This window comes from Protopterus annectens, chromosome 14.part0 (genome assembly GCF_019279795.1).
Source record: "Protopterus annectens isolate FY-2018-M chromosome 14.part0, PAN1.0, whole genome shotgun sequence".
Lineage (NCBI taxonomy): Eukaryota > Metazoa > Chordata > Ceratodontiformes > Protopteridae > Protopterus > Protopterus annectens.
This window is the reverse complement of record NC_056748.1, coordinates 364012912-364032851: the sequence shown is the minus strand read 5'-3', so window position 1 is coordinate 364032851 and position 19940 is coordinate 364012912. Positions and strand designations below refer to the sequence as shown.

Genomic DNA, 19940 nt, shown 5'->3' with positions numbered 1-19940 from the left:
GTGCTCATAGCAAGTTTGGTGATTCATGGCTGCCATTAGTTTTGTTTTATTGTTGATCCTTCATCAATTCCCAAATATTTATAAATCCCTCTTGCTCTAGTTCTTTTATATCACGTTCTTGTCCCAAACTGATGTTTTCCCAGTGTTGCAGTTTTCCTGCTTTAAAGGTTGCTTCTGCACATTTGTCAAGACCAAATGACATTCTTATATCATCTGAAAAAGTTTAGAAAACTTGCAGTGGTGCTTTCAGTTCCTCATCTGAAAAGCTATACAGTTTTAAATCATCAACAAAGAGAAGATGCATCTTTACACTTTGTTGTTTTCTAGGAGCCAAATTATAGCCATGGCCTAAGCTGTTAAGTAAACAGCTTAATGGGTTAAGGGCAAGGCACAATAGCAACAGTGAGAGTCACCCTGGAATATCCCACTTTGAATTTTTATCCCTGGGATAATAATTTCTTCTTTATCATGGCTTAATTGCAAAGTGGTCTGCTACTGTTTCATGGTCACTAATGTAGTCGATCAGTGTAGGGTGTTATCTTGTACATTTTTAAGCACTCTTATTCCTGCATGTGGGATACTATCAAATGCTTTTTTGTAGTCAATCCACGCAATACTTAGATTCTTCCCCTTTTTACAGTTCTCCACTATGACTTTAACAACAAATGATCTTTTTTTCCATATGACTTTCTTTTATTGCCCTTTTGTTCTCCTGCCATAATTGAGTTTTCTTCTAAATGACTATAGACTCTGTCGGCATCAATTCCAGTATATAGTTTATACGTCGTCAGAAGGCAAGTTATTAGTCTGTCATTTTTAGGGTAGTATGCAGCTTCACTCAAGTAGGAGCATTGTTTTTCCTGTTGTTAGCCAGATTGGCGTCTGTTTGGGGTGCACATATAAATAGTTCTTTACTCATGGCTAAGTCTTCGTGCAAAGATGTTAATACTCATGGCTAAGTCTTCGTGCAAAGATGTTAATACTTTTAGCCAAAAGTTAGGTACTGCATCTGGGCCTGGGGTTTTCCAATTAATAGCTTTTCTTAACTTTGTTTCAATCACTCTGGCTGTTGCTTCAACCCATTTCATATCCTGTACCTTTAACCTTCTTATTCTTTCTTTTACTTCTTCTATCCATTTAGCATCTTTATGTACCACAGGATCTTCATAAATACTTCCCCAAAATGTATCTACTACTACTTTTTCTGGTGGTCTTTCAACTCCTTTTACCTCGTTTCCCAATTCCCTATAAAACATTTTGAGGTCATCAATAAGTTGCTTATTTTGTACTTTTCATTTATATTTTTCTGCGCATCTTCTAAGTTTTTCTGCCTGTGCTGAGATTTTTAGTTTATTTGCGATAGTACATGATAAATCCTGGTCTGTTCTAATACTGCACATTGCTTTTATCACGTCTGTCTTTTAGTATTTCTGTTTATCTGTTCCCTCTTACAGTAACACTTTTGTCTTAATTGCTTTATAGTTATCTCTGTTTGATACTTCCATGATGGTATTCGATTTCTCCCCTTCCTTTCACTCACTACCCTGTTGTTCTTGTGGTAGAACTTTATCAGTTATTAATTTAGCTGCACAGTAATATATCCTGTTTACTTCTGTTATATCACATGGATATCTATGGATAGTCCTAATTACTGTATTCATTTGTTTTATCAAACTTCGGACTTTTTGAGTTTTACTGACCTTCTGCTGTCTATTTCTTTCATTGATCTTGACATGTATGTGTCTATTACATCAAGCAACTCTTCTCTTAGCTCATTTTCTTCTAAACCGAGGGCACATTTGTTTTCCATTTCCTGGGGGTATTCCATAGAAAGTTCTATAGCATCTTACTGTGGCACATTCTCTTCAATTTCATCCTGTGCCATCCGTTGCTCTGTCATATAGAAACTCACTGGCCTATCACTCAACATTGACTGCATCAGAGTTTCCATAGGTTCCTGTTCCTTCCTTGCTGTCCAGCTTCAAGTGAGCAATTATACTGGTTTACTGTGGAAGGCTCCAAAATATCTTCATATGGCACCTGACCAATTGCTTCCCATTCCACTGGCTTCCCCTTAATTTGGATATCCGTTGCTCTGTCTTGTTGTGTTGCTTTCTGAACTAGATTTTCTACACTGAATCGTTCAATTTGCAGGTACTCCATAACCTCATTTTCTTTCTTTAACTTCTCCTTTTCTAATCTCTTGTTCTACTTTTCCTCTCTCTATTTTTTGTATTGTAAAGTTTTCCATGTCCGGATTCCTTTGCCTGTATTTCTCTTCAAATATCTTTAGTGCTGCTCTTTTTGTATTGGTTAGTTTTGCCTTCTCTTTTGCATAAATATGACACCATATTAAATCCCTTTCTTTTCCATGTCCATATTTCTTCTTCAGATGTCTCCTGATCTTCCTGCTGCTAGAAGTCTAAACCTCAAAATGCACTCACTCAAGGTACACCTTAAAATGGAGAATATCGATATCTGTGCAGTGACTGAGACCTGGTTCAAGGCTCCAAGAGAGCACCCCTGCACTACCAGGCTATAACTCATACCACACTTTTCGGCCATGTAACCTGGACCAAAACACCAAAGGCGGAGGTGTGTCCATATTCATTAAGGATATCCACACCTCCAGGCTAGTCGCTCAGCATAATGCATCCGAGGTTATCCAAGTGCAACCAACTCTGGGCAAAACTGCAATCCAAATGGTAGCTTACTACAGATCCCCCACCATGTCCCAGGATTCCCACTCCTCTTTTCTTGATGTACTGGAAAATATTAGGGTTCAACCAAACACCCTACTAACGGGCAACTTCAACTACCCCACCATTAACTGGGAAAACTACTCGTGCACCAACTCTAGCTCAACACTTTCCGGAATTCATAAACTCCAATGCCCTGGGTCAACTTTATCCACACCCCCACCAGGGGCAACAATATCCTACACCTAGTCATTACCAACATGAGTGACAGGGGTTCCACACCTGAAGTCAACTCTTCATTGGTCCGATCCGACCATAAGCTAATCACCCTTGATATCCATATCCCACCCTCACCCCCATTAAGGAAACCATGGTAAAAAATTTCTCCAAAGCCAACTTCATGCTTCTTAAGACAGAAGTGGTGAACTTCATGACACTCATGCAGATGGACAATACAGTTACAACTGCTGAATCCTACACAAATGCACTCTATAAGCACTTACATGAGTGCATGGATCGTGCTATCCCAAACAGAACCAAGATGCTATCCTCCAAAAAAAGGAAGCCAATCTGGTGGCCCCTGCCATAAACAAACTGTACAACAGAAGGAAGAAACTGTTGCAAAAGAGTAAATCCCATGAGTGGAGGAGCTCCCTGGTCAGTCTCAGTAAGAAGCCGAGATCCCTTATAAGATTCCCCAAAGCTAGCTACCAAAACAAAATCGCCACTAATTCTAAGGACAGCCACAAAGCATTCTATAGCTGTGTCAAGAATCTCGATGGCAACACCCAGATCTGCTCTGAGTTAAAGCACAACGGCACGAAAATTACAGAACCAACTGATATTGCCAACATCCAAGCAGATAGGTTCAGTGCTAACTTTACCCCCCCCACCACCCCCTAAAGGGCCCATATCTATACAGGAAGAATGCAGAGTCCCTGTAATCACAACTACGCAGGTAAAAGCTGCACTCTTCTAAAGCCAAAAACACAGCATCCATGGGACCAGACAACATCCCAGGCTGTGTTTTACACGAACTTCAGAACGAAGTGGCTCCCCACTTAAGCACCATGTTCAATAATAGCCTTGCATCAGGCTTTGTGCCCAGTGAATGGCGCACAGCAACAGTTATCCCACTCCACAAAGGGGGAGCCACCACGGATCCCAGGAATTATCGACCCTATTAACCTGACGAGCCTGGTCTGCAAGGCCATGGAACATATCATCATGGAACTCATTAACAAAGACATTGGTAACCTCCAAACTCTGGATCCCACCCAGTTCGGGTTTGTGACAGGCAGATCATGCCTCCTGAACCTGATCGACTTTGAGGCAGTCACCAAAGCCGTAGATGAGGGTAAGGTGGTTCACACAGCCCATCTTGACCTCGCCAAGGCTTTCGACACCATCCTCCATTCTGGAATTATAGCTAAACTCACTAAACTAGGTATAAATCCCTAAGTCACAAGATGGGTTGCCAACTGGTTCACTAACAGAACCCAAATTGTAAAAGTTGCAGACTCCAAATCTGACCTCAAAGCAGTGAGAAGTGGAGTACCACAGGGTTCCGTCCTTGGACCTCTCCTGTTTGGTATCTACTTCTCTGAAGTACAGGCTAACACAGAAGGCCTCTGGCTAACGAAGTTTGCAGATTACTGCAAACTAGGAGCCATAGCCAAGTCCCCAAATTATGTGGACATCCTACAGAAGGGCCTCGCTGAGACAGACGCCTGGTGTCAGAGCCATGGCCTCAAACTCAATGCCAAAAAGTGCAGTGTCATTCCCTTTGGTAAAAACTCTGTACCCATGAACTACCACACAGGCAGCAATCTGCTTAACACCGAATGTGTGACAAGAGACCTTGGGACCCAGGTGAACAGTAGTATCTCCTTTGATAGACACATCGCCACAGTAGTCAGGAAGTCCTTCTACGTGGCACACCTTATCATAAAAGGGTTCTCATCCAGGAAAAAAGAGGTCATTGTTCCTCTCTACTCAACACTCATTAGACCCATTATAGAGTACAACAACCCCTTTTGGAATTTACCTCACAAGACATCTGCAGCAGCTGGAAAGGCCACAGAAGTACCTCACAAAGAAGATTACTGGCCTCAACCAAATGCCCTATACTGACCATCTCAAAAAACAACAGATTTACACCATAGCATATCACCTACTCCAAGGTGATCTCTGCGTAACATATAAAGCTATGTCAAACCCAGAGCTGTTGGACATGCTACACAAAGAAATCCTAATCCCACCGAGCTATATGCTCTAGGGACTTAACCTTGTCACCACAATAAACAGGACATGCTGGAGGGATAGATTCCTGTCCCAGAGACTTCTCATACTCTGGAACAGGCTACCCCATCTATGTCAAGCAAAGTTCTTCATTAACACTCAAGAAAAATCTTGATGAGTGGATGGGAAATAGGAAATACACCCTGGGGATCACTTCTGTTTCTCTGCTAGACAATGGCACAGGAAAATAATTTTCTTGGGTGGCGTAAGCCAGGGAACCTTGTTGGCTAGGCTTATGTAGGCCCTTGGACCGATAGCCTAGTATCCACCTATGGACTCGCTCCATCATTCTGTGCTGTAACCTGTGTTAGGTCTTCTACACCAAATCCTTCACTTCGCAGACACTCCAGAACATCAACTTCTATTTTTAACGTCTACTTTACTAATCTTCTTTTCTACATTCCCTCTTTGTGATATTTTTATTGTGAAATTTTCCACATATGGATGCCTTTCTCTGTATTTCTCTTTGAATATCTTTGGAGCTGACTTCTTTATATTGATTCATTTGGCTTTCTCCTTTGCATAAATATTGCACTATATCAAATCTCTTTCTTTCCCATGTCCATATTTCTTTTTTATACTTTTCAAAAATCTCTAGGTTTTGTTGTTTATATTTTCGCACTTACTCAGATGCTTCTTTTTCCAAACAGATAACAGTTTCTTGACCTATATACTGTTTTTCATAAATCTGTTGTATTAACGAATACAAATTTTTATTTGAAGCTTCTGACAGTTTTTCTTGTTGAAGTATTTTTCTTTCCTCTAACTTCTCTCTTAATTGTTTTGTATATCTTGTGTCTGGAAGTTCTGGGCTTTTTGCATAATAGTAACAATACATCATTTCTTTCTTATCAACAGTCCACTTTATTGTCTTTATGGCTCTTCTTTGGCCTATTAGTTTTTGCGGACTACTACTTCCTTCTACAACAGGGGCACCATCCTCCCCCCTGGGCCTGGCGCCATTGTAGTAATGTTTACATATTTTGCAGATTCTACACTTTCATCTTTTCCAGTCCTGGCACCAGTGTGCCTACCAGGATTGGGCACTTTTTTATCCTGGGTCTTATGCACTCACCTATCTTTTTTTAATTTTAACCTACTTCTGTCCATGACAAAACTATATAAATATAGTCTATATATCAGTGTCGTCTTGGTGAGAGTTTGTAAAAACAGGGTCCATCTTGTGAAGGTACTCACCAAGACTTGAGGATGAATTCAATTTCAGCAATACTACCCCTCGCTTGGTGATTTATCCCTCCTTTCAGACCCCTAAACAGTCTGCCTGTATCACATAATAAACATAAAGATGTAAAAGTTAAATGTGTTTTAGGGTTGCCTGGATGATAAAGGAAATTTGATTAAAAAAAAAAATAATAAAATAACCAGTAGTTGACGAAAACCTTTTCAGATGCACTTAATGCAAAACTCACTGGAGTAAGACCTAAAAAGTTCCAAAATAACAAATCTAAATAAAACTACAGACATTTTATTATAAGTAGTTCTGCCTGAGGGATTAAAAAAACACTAACCTGAATCAATGCTTTTAATGAGTCGTCGTCATCATCAAGACCATGCTTTTTCATTTCTTTCGCAGCCTTTTTAGCTTCTTTCTTAGCTTGTTTTTCTGCCTCTCTAGCTTCTTTTTCTGCCTGAAGAATAAACACGTTTTAGTTAAACTTCAAGATGTTGCCAGTACCTTGCAATCAAAGATACTTGAAAGAATAGCTGTGTTAGTACACATACACTACAAGTGGAACTCCAGGGATCATTGCTGCAAGTGTGTGACAAAAATCAATGTGATAAAGCGAGAGTCACACGGTGTGCCTCTAACTCAAGTGTTAATAAAAAGTCGGACCTTTAGGAAAATATGACCGCAATCTTGTGTTGTGGCCTGTTGAGGGACCCTGGCTGTGTAAGGCAGTACCCCAGCTGTGGCCTACTGTTTAAGTACACAAGAAATAGCAGACAGAACCAGAATGCCATAAAATGCTTTTAAGGAACTTCAGAGCAGCCTTGAAATGACTAAACAATAGTAGAAGTAATACTAAGGTAAAATAGTGGTGTAAATACTGTCTGTCACTATAGTGAAAGAAAAATGTTTTTAACTCAGCTGCAAGGAAGAGCATTATAACATACCTCAAGAAGTACTATGCAAAAATAGTTTAAAAGACTTAACCATTCAGCATATACCTAGAACTAACTCTACACAAAGACCAACAAAACTCAATTTGGGCAGGACGCAATGGGATGTAGCAATCATAACTTGAACCAATTATCCTGTTATTTGAACATCTATTGGTCAGCATATTCACATAATGTAATATATTCAACATTAGGGTGCTGCTGCAGGAGATGAACAAAATGAATTAGAAATAAAGCAGTGTACTTTCAGATCCTCAAAATGGGAGTGAATAGTCGAATATCTCTTGCACAGTACCCAAAAGCAAGCTTAGAAAAGGAGTAAATGGATGCCACAAAGCAGAAAAAGAGTTATGCACTTACCATAAGTTGGCATCCGTGTTATCCTATGTCATTTTTCATCACCGTAGGGTCTTGGCTCTGACATCGGATGTAAGCTGGCAGCATTCACAGATAGATCTAAGGCTCACACTCCTCCCTCTCCCATAATCCTCTGCTGCCCTCTAACCCTCAGATTGAGTTTGCTAACATATCCAGTAATGTTAGACCCTTAAAAAGGGGGAAAAGAAAGAGTTTGGAACCCAGAACATTCCTACTTCCTCCAAGATCAAACAAGGAAGGGGGAAGGCGGGAGGGAAATGTGATGAATAATGACAAATTATAACAGATGCCAACTTATAGTAAGTACATAACTTTTGATGTGACATTATTCATGTCATTTATTCATCACTGTAGGGTCAGAGTCAACAGCTACCATTTATCCTGGGAGGCCTCAAGAAAGGACATGCCGGAGTACTGTGGAGCCAAAAGAAGCCCTGCTCCTGCAAATCAAATCCAGCTTCTAATGAGATATAAACGTGTGAGGATTAGAACAAATGGCAACAGCACAAATGTCATTAACAGAAAGTCTGGCCAAGAACACCGAGGAAATGGCCATGGATCTCGTAGAATGAGTCCTGATTTTTCCCAGAACTACAAGATGCCCGTTGTCTTAGACTGCAGAGATACAGCAACGATCCATTTATGGTGATCTTGGAAACTGGGAGACCATGACTGTCTGGAGAAAAAGCCACAAAGTGCTGATCTGACTTGTGAAACCCTTTGGTCCTATGTAGATCGAAACGTAATGCCCTGTGTACGTCCAATGTATGTATAATGTACTATCTTTTACTGGAATAATTAGGGAAAAAAAGCACTGGCAACTGAATACATTGGTTGAGACTGGATTCAGAAGCAACCTTGGGCAAGAAAGACGGATTTGTCCCAAGCGATACTCTGTCCTTGTGAAAGATCTTATATGGAGGATTAATGGAAAGAGCTTGCAATTCAGAAACCCTCCAAGCAGAAGTTATAGCAACCAGGAAGGCCGTTTTGCATGACAAGAATTTGAGTTCCCACCAACTATCAGGCTCAAAAGTCACAGACTGCAGTACTAAGGTTAAGTCCCAAGGGGCGAGGTGTCCTTAACAGTCTGTCTTAAAAGGAAAACCCCCTTCATGAATGCTTTGCAAAACCTGGAAGAAAACATAGGCTCAGTGTTCTCATGAAAATTAGAAATCGCCGCCAACTGAAGCTTAACAGTAGAGAAACTTGTCCTCAATTTTCCAAGCAGGAGCAAGAACAAAAGGATATCCAACACAGGGGCAGAAAAAGGATCTAGATTCTTGTTGTTAGCCCAGATAGAAAACCTATTCCACTTATTACTATAAACCTTCTGGTGGAAGGTTTCTAGGTGGCTAAAAAAAGAAGTTATGTCCTTACCATAACGTTCCATGTGAGTTGTTCATCTCGCCTTTTGTTCTTACACGTGGGTCGGAGCTGATCCCTCGGCTCCGAATCGGCCGCTTTTCAAGCTCAGACTCTCAGAGAAGCTCAAGACCCAGTGAATATCCCATGATGCCCTGCTATGAGTCCCCAGATCTAGTATGCTGCAACCAAGACAGCCTACCGACAGAATACGACTATAAAGTCTACCTACTCAGGTAACTCCAAGAGTAAAAGGATAGAAAAAGAGCAGGAATGTATAAACAGACCGACAAGCTAAACCACTCTACCAAGGCAACCATCTCACTCGACTGGAAGGGGAAGGTGGGCGGGAATGTAAGAACAAAAAGGCGAGATGAACAACTCACATGGAACGTTATGGTAAGGACATAACTTCTTTATGTGAAGTTGTTCTATCTCGCCGTTTTGTTCTTACACATGGGTAGCGTCCCAAGCACCTTAATCCTGGGGGGCTCACGAGAGAACATTCCTGAGCACAGTGGAACTAAACGTAGCCCTGTCCCTGGAGGTCTTATCCACTTTGTAATGAGTGAAAAACGTGTGAGGTTTTGACCACGTGGCAGCTGCACAGATGGTATCTAAAGGCAAGCGAGCTGCATGAGCTGATGATGTAGAAACAGCTTGTGTAGAATGGGCTTTGACGTTGGTTTCTAATGGCTGATTAGTGAAAGTATAAATGAATCTGATGCAATCAGACAGCCACTTGGATAGAGTGATTTTTGATACTGAGCAACCTTTTTTATTGTCTGCATAAGACACGAAGAGTTGGTTTGATTGTCTGAAATCCTTCGTAGAACATTAGTTGTCTATGTACATCAAGCTTGTGTACCATATATTCTAGTTTGTTGGTATGGTGTTTGAAGAAGGTTGGGAGCTCAATGGATTGATTTAAGTTACTTTCCGAAGAAATCTTGGGAAGAAAGGTAGGATTAGTTCTGAGGGACACTATCAGGGTGAAAAATCAAATATGGGGGTTTGACGGACAAGGCTTGAAGTTCGGAGACCCTAAGTGCAGATGTGATGGCTACCACGAATAGTGTTTTCCAAGACAAAAACTTTACATGACAAGATGAAGCAGGTTCAAAGGGAGCGAGCATCAGTTGGGATAAAACCAGATTCAAATTCCATGGGTAGACAGGATGCCCAATAGGTGGCCTGAGACGGTGGGTTCATTTTAAGAATGCTTTACAAAGCCTATGCGACATGATGTTAGAGCCGCTGAAGCCCACATGAAAGCTTGAGATAGCAGCCAATTGAATTCTAATGGTGGCAGCAGCCGCGCCATCATGGAACAATGACGACAAGAATTCTAAGATGGTATGGATAGGTGCTATACAAGGGTCAGTGTCATGTTGAGAAGCCCAGTGAACAAATAGTTTCCATTTGCTGTTATATAGTTTCCTGGTAGATAGCGTAGGAGATGAAACTATAATATGTTGGACCACAGAAGACAACTCATGTGACCTGGCTAATGTGGGAATCTGAGCAGCCAAGCTGTCAGTTTCAGGGACGTGAGGGAGGGGTGGAGAACTCCCGACGAATGAGTCAGAAGATCTGGCACTGGGTCCAGGATCCATGGTTCTTCCACTTGATACTTCCGCAGGAAGGGAAAACAAATCTGCCGAGGTCAAGATGGGGCTATTCAAATCACAGTCCTTCCCAGACTTTTGGCTTTCTGCATGAATTTAGGAATTAGAGGTATAGGCGGAAAGGCATATAGAAGACCCGGGGGCCAATTGTGTACGAGCGCATCCCTCGGGTCTTCCCCGGTGGGGGTAAAGGGCAAAGTAGCTGCTGCATTTGGCATTCATCGGAGACGCAAATAGGTCGCAGCAAGGCTGGCCCCATCTGCGGAAAATATTTTCCGCCACTTGTTGTTTGAGAGACCACTCGTGAGGCAACAGCATGGCTCTGCTTAGTTTGTCCGCTATCACGTTGGATAACCCCGGGATGTGTGTTGCTATCAGAAAGTGTCTGGTGGATACAGCCCATTGCCAGATCCTTAGGGCCTCCCGGCATAAAGGGTACGATCTGGTTCCCCCTTGTTTGTTGATGTACCAAACGACCGACATGTTGTCCGTCTGGATAGCAATTGTGCCCGGAGGAAGACAGTCGTGAAAGTGTTGCAATGCTAGGAACACCACCTCTCAGCTCTAGGACATTTATATGCAAGTGTGTTTCCATGATTGACCAAGTGCCTTGGACTGTCTTTCCCTGAAATAGCCCCACCCCCCCCAATCAGGGAAGCATCCTGGTCACTGTGGCTGTGGGTTGGGAAAGAACGAAGGGACGTCAGATTGTCACTTGGTCGCTGTTCAACCACCAACTGAGATCCTTCTTGCAAAGATTGGTTAACGGATCTCGTGTGACATGTGTAGTTGTTGGTAAGACCATTGTGCGAAAAGTAACCACTGGAGAATTCGCATGTGCATGCGGTCTAATGGAACTGCTATCAATGTGGCTGCCATTGTGCCTAAAAGCTGTAGTATCTGGGATGCTGGAGCTTTGTTGCGGGCTAGGAGACTGGATAACTGTTTTTTGAGTGTTATGATTCTTGATTGGGGCAACCTGATCCTTGCATCGATGGTGTCCAGTTCTGCTTCTATAAATGTAATATGCTGCAAGGGTGATAGCACAGATTTTTCGAATTAGGGTTATGCCCAACTGAGAACAAAGGTCTATGGTGTATTCTCTTGCTTGGATTAGTTGATGCCTGGAGGTGGTGGTGAGGAGCCAGTCGTCCAGATATGGAAACACCCGGAATCCCAACAGTCTCAGGTGAGCCGTGACCACTGCCATACATTTGGTGAGCACCCTGGGGGCTGTGGTGAGACCAAAGGGCGGGTTCTGAATTGATAATGACTGGCCCCCAGCCAGAAACGCAGGTGATCTCTGGATGATCTGTCCATTTTGATGTGGTAGTAAGCATACTTGAGATCTATAGAGCACATCCAATCGCCCGTTGCTGGGAACGGGAGAATCGACTGCAGCGTGACCATCCGGAACTTTTCCTTCTTGATGAAGGTGTTGAGTTTGCTGAGGTCTAGTATGGGCCTCCAGTCCCCTGTTTTCTTTGGAACTAAAAAGAACCTCGAGTAGGTTCAGGATCCTCTTTGGTCCGCCGGGACTGGCTGGATGACTTGTCCAGCAGCCTCTGGATTTCTATGGCTGCTAGTTTTCTCAGACTGGGTGGTACGTCTGGGATCTTTGTATATATAGGTGGGGTTTTTAAAAAGGGAATGTAATAATCTCTGGCAATGACGCTTTTTACCCAGGAATCCGTTGTAATGTTTAGCCAGGTGTTTGTTTCCAGAGTAGGACAGCCGGGCTTCCTTTCAGGAACGCTGATAGGGCTTACCAGAGAACTGATCCCTGCCGCCCTGGTTTTGCGGACCGTCTCTGCCGTTTGGACGGCGTCTTCCATTTCTGCCCCCTCCTCTGCCTCTAGAGGGGGTATCAATAGGTGTGTTTTGGAAAGCTCCTTGAGGTTTTCGGAACCTCATTTTCCCACTTCGTTGCCCTTTGGGGTACGGTCTGTTTGGAGTGGAAAAACGGACCCCTACAGCAGACAGAGTCTTCCCTTCCTGTTCACACCTAGTAAGTGTCTCCTTAACTTTGGGTCCGAACAAGGCTTACCCGTCGAATGGGGCACTGACAAATGAAGATTTAAAGGCTTCCGCAAAGGAGCAAAGGCGCATCCAGGATTGCCTCTGAAGAGCTATCGCTGAGCCTGCAGCCCTACTCGATCCATCGGCAGCAGACGAAATGAGACGCATGGATGAGTTTAATATCGAATTAAGGGTGTTGAGCTGTGCAGTCACCTTTTCAGAGAATGCATCAGCTGTATTACCCTGAAGAGTATCTCCCAGCTCTTTTATGAGATCTCGTTGAAGGCGGGTAAAATGTGTCAGGTAGTTGAGCAACCTCATGGAAAATGCCACAGAACTAAATATGCGTTTCCCATACCTGTCCATCGTCCTAGAATCTCTATTAGGAGGATGTACAGCAGAAGAGGTTTCAGACATCTCTTTCTTGGTGGCTGCCGCCACCACCATGGCATCAACTGGGACTCCTCTTATAAGAAAGACTTTGTCAGTGGGGGGGGGGGGGAGTAATAAATTTATTGGGCCTCCGAGGGACCAGTTCCACTGAGTCAGGAGATTCCCACGCTGTTCGAGCAACTAACTCCATCAACTCATCGAAGGGCGGAGTAACCCAGGAGGTGGATGGCTGAGATCCGAAGGCCTTCAGGAGAACCGACTCGTCCTCAGAAGGGGCAAGGGACTGCCAATCACCCCTCTGCCTTAAAATTTCCAATATGTCTGCGAATGAGACATCTTCTGAGGGGGATCGTGGGGACCCTTCTGATTCCTCCAAGTCGGTATCCGATGTCAGAGATTCCTGAGGGGAATCCAAGTGCCTCCTCTTGCACAATCTCTTCCTAGGAACTTCATTGGTGGGGTTGTCTGGTGAAGTGCCTAGAGAGGAGGGGCCACCCAATGGGGATATCTGAAGTCCTGGATCTCGACCCTTTGTGGGGATCTGCGGGGAAGAGGTAGAACGAGGCCCCTTGGGGGAAGGGGAAGACAGATCCGAGGAGGTAGCGGTCTTGGTAGCCATGACCTTCTTCATGGCATCGAAAGCACCAGAATCCCGGACCGAGAAGTCAGTCGGCCCCGAAGAGACCGGCAGCTCTCCCCGGACCAAGGTCGATGGAGCCGAGGAAGGAGGATCGAACCTTGGCTCCAAGGGTTCTACCAGTATCGGTTCAGTCTGCCCCGGCTCCGAACACTTGATTGGCTTCGGAGGAGGAGGTGGAGAAGCCATGGGAGGGATTTCAGGCTTCGAAGCTGAATGGCTCGAAGCAGAAAGCATTTTCGCCAGGGCCGGGTTCTCTAAAAGCCTCTTAACCACTCGGTCCAGATCCACATCAGAAAGCATGGAAGAATGAGTCGAGGGATGGGTCGAAGGGGCCAAAGGTGGAATTTATTGGTGACTGAGGGGTCCTCCAATATCAGTTCCACAACTGGACCCCGAGGTAAAGACTCTATGCACGGACCATACTTGAGGAACTCTGAGCCGATGACTTGGGCTCCGAGGATCCTTTGGAAGACTTAGACCCCTTCGAAGCCTTGGAAAAGGTGTCAGCCTTATCTAAAGAAGCCTGAAATTCAGGCTTCAGGAGTCCTCTATCCAATTTCCTACGTCTTTCCAGAAGGACCCTGGCGCTAAAGGAATGGCAGATAGAGCACACCTCTTGTAAGTGTACAGCACTCAAACAGTACACGCAGGTGGAGTGGCTGTCTGTAAACAACATTTCCTGACCACACACACACACCTTTTAAACCCTGACTTTTGTTTTTCTGACGTGTCTAAATCTATAATAACTAGTACAAAAAACAAGTATGAGTAAATATATATATATATATATATATATATATATATAAAAATATATATATATATAAAAATAAAAAACTCTATAGGTCACTCTACATATTATGAAATAGAAGTTATGTTCTTACCATAACGTTCCATGTTAGTTGTCTTCTTCTCGCCTTCTTCTTGCTGGATGGGTTCGGAGCCGACCTCGGCCCGACTGCCACTCTAAAAGCTCGAGAGTTGGTTCCACCGGCTCGAGGCTCCCCTTATATCCCACAATGCTAGGCGAGAGTTACCTCAGATCTCGTTTGTAAGCTAACCCCAGCTTATAATAGTAACAGAATAACTCTAAACAGAGTCCACCTCTAACAACAGGGAGAAAGAAGGGTGACCTACATCCTGATTCAGGAAATATGCAAGCAGCATATGCCTTAGAAAAGAGGTGGTAGAAAGAGAGGTCACAATCACAACTCCTCTAGGTCTGTCCAGGCCAGGGGGAAGGAGGGTGGGGCCAAGAAGAAGGCGAGAAGAAGACAACTAACATGGAACGTTATGGTAAGAACATAACTTCTATACGTTAAGTTGTCTATCTCGCCTTCATTCTTGCTGGATGGGACCGCGTCCCTAGCACCTTGTCCCGGGTGGCCTAACGGAACAGACTCCTGAGAACAGTGGAACCAAAGTTAGCTCTATGCCTAGAAGCTAGATCCAACTTATAATGAGAAATGAAAGTGTGAGGAGTAGCCCAAGTAGCCGCTGCACAAATGGTGTCAATAGGCAGTCTGTCTTGGAAGGCTAAGGAAGTAGCCAAAGCTCTGGTAGAATAGGTTTATTAGGCAGCTTTTGGTGTCTAATCTCATAAACAAGGGTAATCAGAGATGTAAGCCATCTAGATAATGATACCTTTTGGAAACTGAAAGTCCCTTTCTGCTTTCTGCATAGGAGACAAACAGTTGGTCAGATTTTCTGAATTGTTTTGTTCTATCCAAATAGTACCTCAACTGACGATGAACATCTAGCCAGTGTAATTTTTGTTCAGACCTATTGGAATATTCTGGAAAAAAGACACGGAGGTCAATGCTTTGATTTAGATTTGATGTCGAGACTACCTTAGGCAAAAAGGACGGGTTGGTTCGTAAGGATACCCTGTCCTTATGGAACAATAGATAAGGAGGTTGACAGCTGAGTGCATGAAGTTCTGAGACTCTTCTAGCTGAAGTAATAGCTACCAGAAAGAGAGTCTTCCATGATAGCAATTTTAAAGAACAGGAGGCTGCAGGTTCGAAAGGGGGAAGAATCGAAGTAAGAACTAAATTTAGGTCCCAAGGAGAAGGAGGAGGTCTGAGAAGAAAAACTCCTTTCAAAAAGGCTTTGCAAAGCTTGTGGGACATTAAGGCAGACTCAGAAATACCCACATGAAAGTTAGAGATAGCTGCCAATTGAACTTTAAGAGTAGAAGGGGATGAACCTGCATGGAAGAGTTCAGCTAGAAAATCAAGGATTATTTGGATGGAAGCAGTGAAAGGATCTATGTCCCTTCCTTGAGCCCAGTATGTGAAACGTTTCCACTTACTCAAATAAATCTTCCTAGTGGAAGATTTATGGGAAGCTATCAAAATATCTCGAACAGAGTGAGATAATTGAGGAAGCCTGGCTAAGGTTGGAACTGGAGGAACCAAGCAGTGAGGTTCAGAGAGGGGAGGGAGCGATGTAACTGACCCGATTGATGGATCAAAAGGTCTGGAACTAGGTCCAGATGCCAAGGTCGCTCTAGTAGAAATTGATGTAGAAAGGGGAACCACACCTGTCGAGGCCAGTAAGGAGCAATGAGGATCAACGAGGCCTTCTGAGCGACAGCTTTCTGTATCACTTGAGAGATTAGTGGGAAGGGAGGAAATGCATACAGAAGTCCCCGGGGCCAAACTTGGACTAGAGCGTCTCTGCTGGGTTGGCCTGGTAAAGGGAATAGAGTGAAATAATGTCTGCACTTGCTGTTTTGGGGAGTAGCAAAAAGATCGCAGCAAGGCTGACCCCACTTGAGAAAAATCTCTCTCACAACAGAGTCTTTCAGAGACCACTCGTGAGGCATGAGAATAGCTTTGCTCAATTTGTCCGCGATTTGATTGGACTTCCCGGGGATGTGCGTTACTATCAGAAACCGCTGAGAAGAAATCGCCCATTGCCACAATCTGAGTGCTTCTCGACACAGGGGGTAGGACCTGGTTCCGCCTTGTTTGTTGATGTACCACACTACAGACATATTGTCTGTCTGGATTGCAATCGTTCCCAAGGGGAGAGAGTCTTGAAGGGCTTGCAACGCTAAAAGCACTGCTCTCATTTCCAGAACATTTATGTGCAAGTGGCATTCGTCTGGTTGCCATGTGCCCTGGACCGTCCTGCCCTGATAATGCCCCCCCCACCCGATCAGGGAGGCGTCCGTTTGTCAGAGTAGCAACCGGAGGGGGAGGAACAAAGGGTCTTCCCAACAAGAGCTGAGGGGAAGACATCCACCACATGAGATGATTTCTGCACGCTTGCGTGATCATAATGGTGTGGGACATTGGAAGTTGCTGGTATGACCATTGTGTAAAGAGCATCCATTGAAGGATTCGCATGTGGAACCTGGCTAATGGAAGCAGAGGTATGGCAGCCGCCATAATTCCCAACACCTTCAGAACTAACCTGGCTTTGATTCTGTTGTTGTTGAAAAGGAGTGAGACCAGTCTGTGTATGTCTGTTATTCTCTGATCTGTTAGCCTCGCAGACATGTCTACTGTGTCTAGATTTGCCTATGAAGGTAATAGTACGACAAGGCGACAAAACAGACTTTTCGCAATTTATTGAAATGCCTAACTTTTGACAAATGCGAAAAGTGTAATCCCTGGCCATCAGAAGGAGATGCTTGGTGGGAGCTGTGAGGAGCCAGTCGTCCAAATATGGAAACACCTGGAATCCTTGTCGTCTCAGGTGAGAAGCTACCACTGCCATGCATTTGGTAAACACCGGGGCAGTGGTGAGACCAAAGGGCAGGGCCCTGAATTGAAAATGACTGGTTCCCAGCCTGAAGCGGAGGAATCTTCTGGAGCGTCTGTTCATTTTTATGTGATAGTACGCATCCTGAAGGTCTATAGAGCACATCCAGTTTCCTTTTCCCAATAGGGGAAGGATGGACTGCAGCGTGACCATCCGAAATCTTGTTTTCTTGACTGATCTGTTCAAGATACTGAGATCCAAAATTGGTCTCCAGTCCCCTGTTTTCTTTGGAACTAAAAAGAACCTTGAGTAGATTCCGGATCCTTGCTGGTCTGCTGGAACTGGCTGAATTGCTCTCTTTGCAAGCAGTTTTGAAATTTCCAAAACCGCTAAATCCCTTTGCGCGGGTGGAACATCTGGAAGGGATTTTTTTGATTGTTTCGGAATGCAAAGAAAGGGGATAGAGTAGCCTTCGGAAATGACGGACTGTACCCATTTGTCTTGAGTCAGGGATAGCCAGGCTTTTGGGTACAGTGACAACCTTCCCCCGACTGCCTCCGAAGGTGGGCAGCCGGGCAACACCTCAGGGATGCTGAAAGGGCTTATCAGAGAAGGCTTCTCAATTGCCCTGGTTCTGCGGAGCCCCCCTGCCTCGAGGGCGACGTCTACCATTGTTATTCCCGCCTCTGCCTCTGGCGGGGTAACGACTTTGTGCGTCAGGCGAAGTCCCTTGATTTTGTTTACGGAACCACATTTTCCCACTTTTCTGGCCTTTGGGGTAAGGCCTAGAAGGAGTAGAAAAACGGACTCCGAAGGCAGAAAGAGTCTTGCCATCAGTCTCGCACCTAGTCAAGGTTTCTTTCACTTGAGGACCAAAGAGATGATCCATCAAACGGGGAGTTAGTGAAAGACGTCTTGAAGGGGTCCGCAAAATTGCATAGCCGCATCCAGGCATGCCTACGTAAGGCCACACCTGTCCCTGCGGCCCTACTCGCTCCATCAGCCGCATAAGAAAGGAGGCATGGAGGAGTTGGCTATGGAGTTAAGGGTAGCCAGCTGAGTGTTCATTTTATCTTGAAACCCCGCAGCTGTAGGATCCTTCAACATGTCACTCGCTTCTTTAATCAAGTCTCTTTGAAGACGAGTGAAATGGCACAGGTAGTTCAGCGAACGATAGTAAATGTCGCTGACGAAAACATCCGCTTCCGCACCTGTCCATGGACCTAGATTCCTTGTTAGGTGGATGGACAGGTACTGAAGGATCAGCTAGTTCCTTCTTAGTGGCAGCAGCTACCACCATAGCATCCACAGAAACTCCTTTTGTCAAGAACTGCTTGTCTGCTGGTGCCGTTATGAATTTGGAGGGTCTCCTGGGAGTGGGATCTACTGAATCAGGAGCCGTCCATGCCTTTTTAGCAACCACCTGCATGAGGGGGTCAAAGGGGGGGGGGGACACCCAGGAGGTGGAAGGGCGAGAGCCAAACGCCTCAAGATATACAGATTCATCCTCCGAAGGGTTAAGGGCTGGCCAATTTCCCCTCTGCTTCAGGATCTCTAGAATGTCTGCAAAAGAGACATCTTCAGAAGGGGAACGGGGGGAACCCTCGGAATCATCTAAATCTGTATCAGATGTGATTGACTCAGGTGAGTCAATGTGTTTCCTCTTACACTTCCTCTTCCGAGGGGGCTCTTCTGCAACATCAGGAGAGGCCTCGGAAGAGGATGAAATCCCCACATGGGGTTCCTGAGGAGCTGGCTCTCTGCGGTCCGGGATGAGGGAGTGAGCCGACTTGACCTGAGGCACCGTAGAGGGAGGGGCGGACGGCGCCGACTGTGGAGTAGAGCCAGGCTCTAACACACTCCGCATGACCTCGAAAGCACCCCTGTCAGGCAAAGCCAGAGGTCCCCGCTCCGAGAAGCTGAGAACCCCCCTCGGCACCGACAGTGATGGCTCCGAGGCCGATGTCGGAGCCGAACTCACCAGCGCCGAAGCTCCGAGAGGAAGAGCGGGGTCGGACAAGGGTCCGATGCCACTCACCCCCTCGGAGCCGACGATGGAATTCCGGCGCCGAGATTCTTCTAAGGAAGAAATCGGAGCCGACGATGGAGCCGAAGACAATTGTATCGGCTCCGACACTACCACAGTCTCGGTACCGACACGACCCGGCTCCGAGCTCAACGGAGTCAGAGGAGGAATATATTGATGGACAAGGGCAGGCATCGACTGATGAGTCGGGCTCTGAAGCATCTGGGCTAGTGCCTCGGACTTAAGAAGTCGACTCACTACCCTCTGAAGGTCATGATCCGATAGCCTCGATGACCTAGAGGAATGAGATTTATGGCTCCGTTCAGACAGCAGGGGAGATCCTGGAGCCGAATGAACGGAGCCAAGGGACGGTGACCTGGACCTCTTCCTCGATGTCGGCTCCAAAGATCTGGACGGAGCCGACACGGGAACCTCTATTACCTCGGCTCCAGCCGGAGCCGAGGGAACCACAGAAACTGTGGACTGAGACTCATCGGCTCCAGCCGGAGCCGATGTAGGCGGAGGTTTAGAAGCCTTAGGTCTCGGCTCAGTTGCTGGAGCCGAGGACCTAGAAGCCTTAGAGGGCTTCCCAGAGACAGAAAGGGAATCCTCCGGCAAGAAGACCCCTCAGGATCAAC

At 45.1% G+C, this 19940-nt stretch overlaps 1 protein-coding gene across 1 annotated transcript in view; it reads right to left on the bottom strand.

The window, feature by feature from the left end:
- The window catches only part of DNAJC9 (DnaJ heat shock protein family (Hsp40) member C9), a 670462-nt gene that overhangs the window by 159171 nt on the left and 491351 nt on the right, over positions 1–19940 (bottom strand). The window contains exon 5 of the mRNA XM_044056088.1: positions 6530–6649. Coding sequence (XP_043912023.1) covers positions 6530–6649 — 120 coding nt within the window. The remainder of the gene's footprint in view (positions 1–6529; positions 6650–19940) is intronic.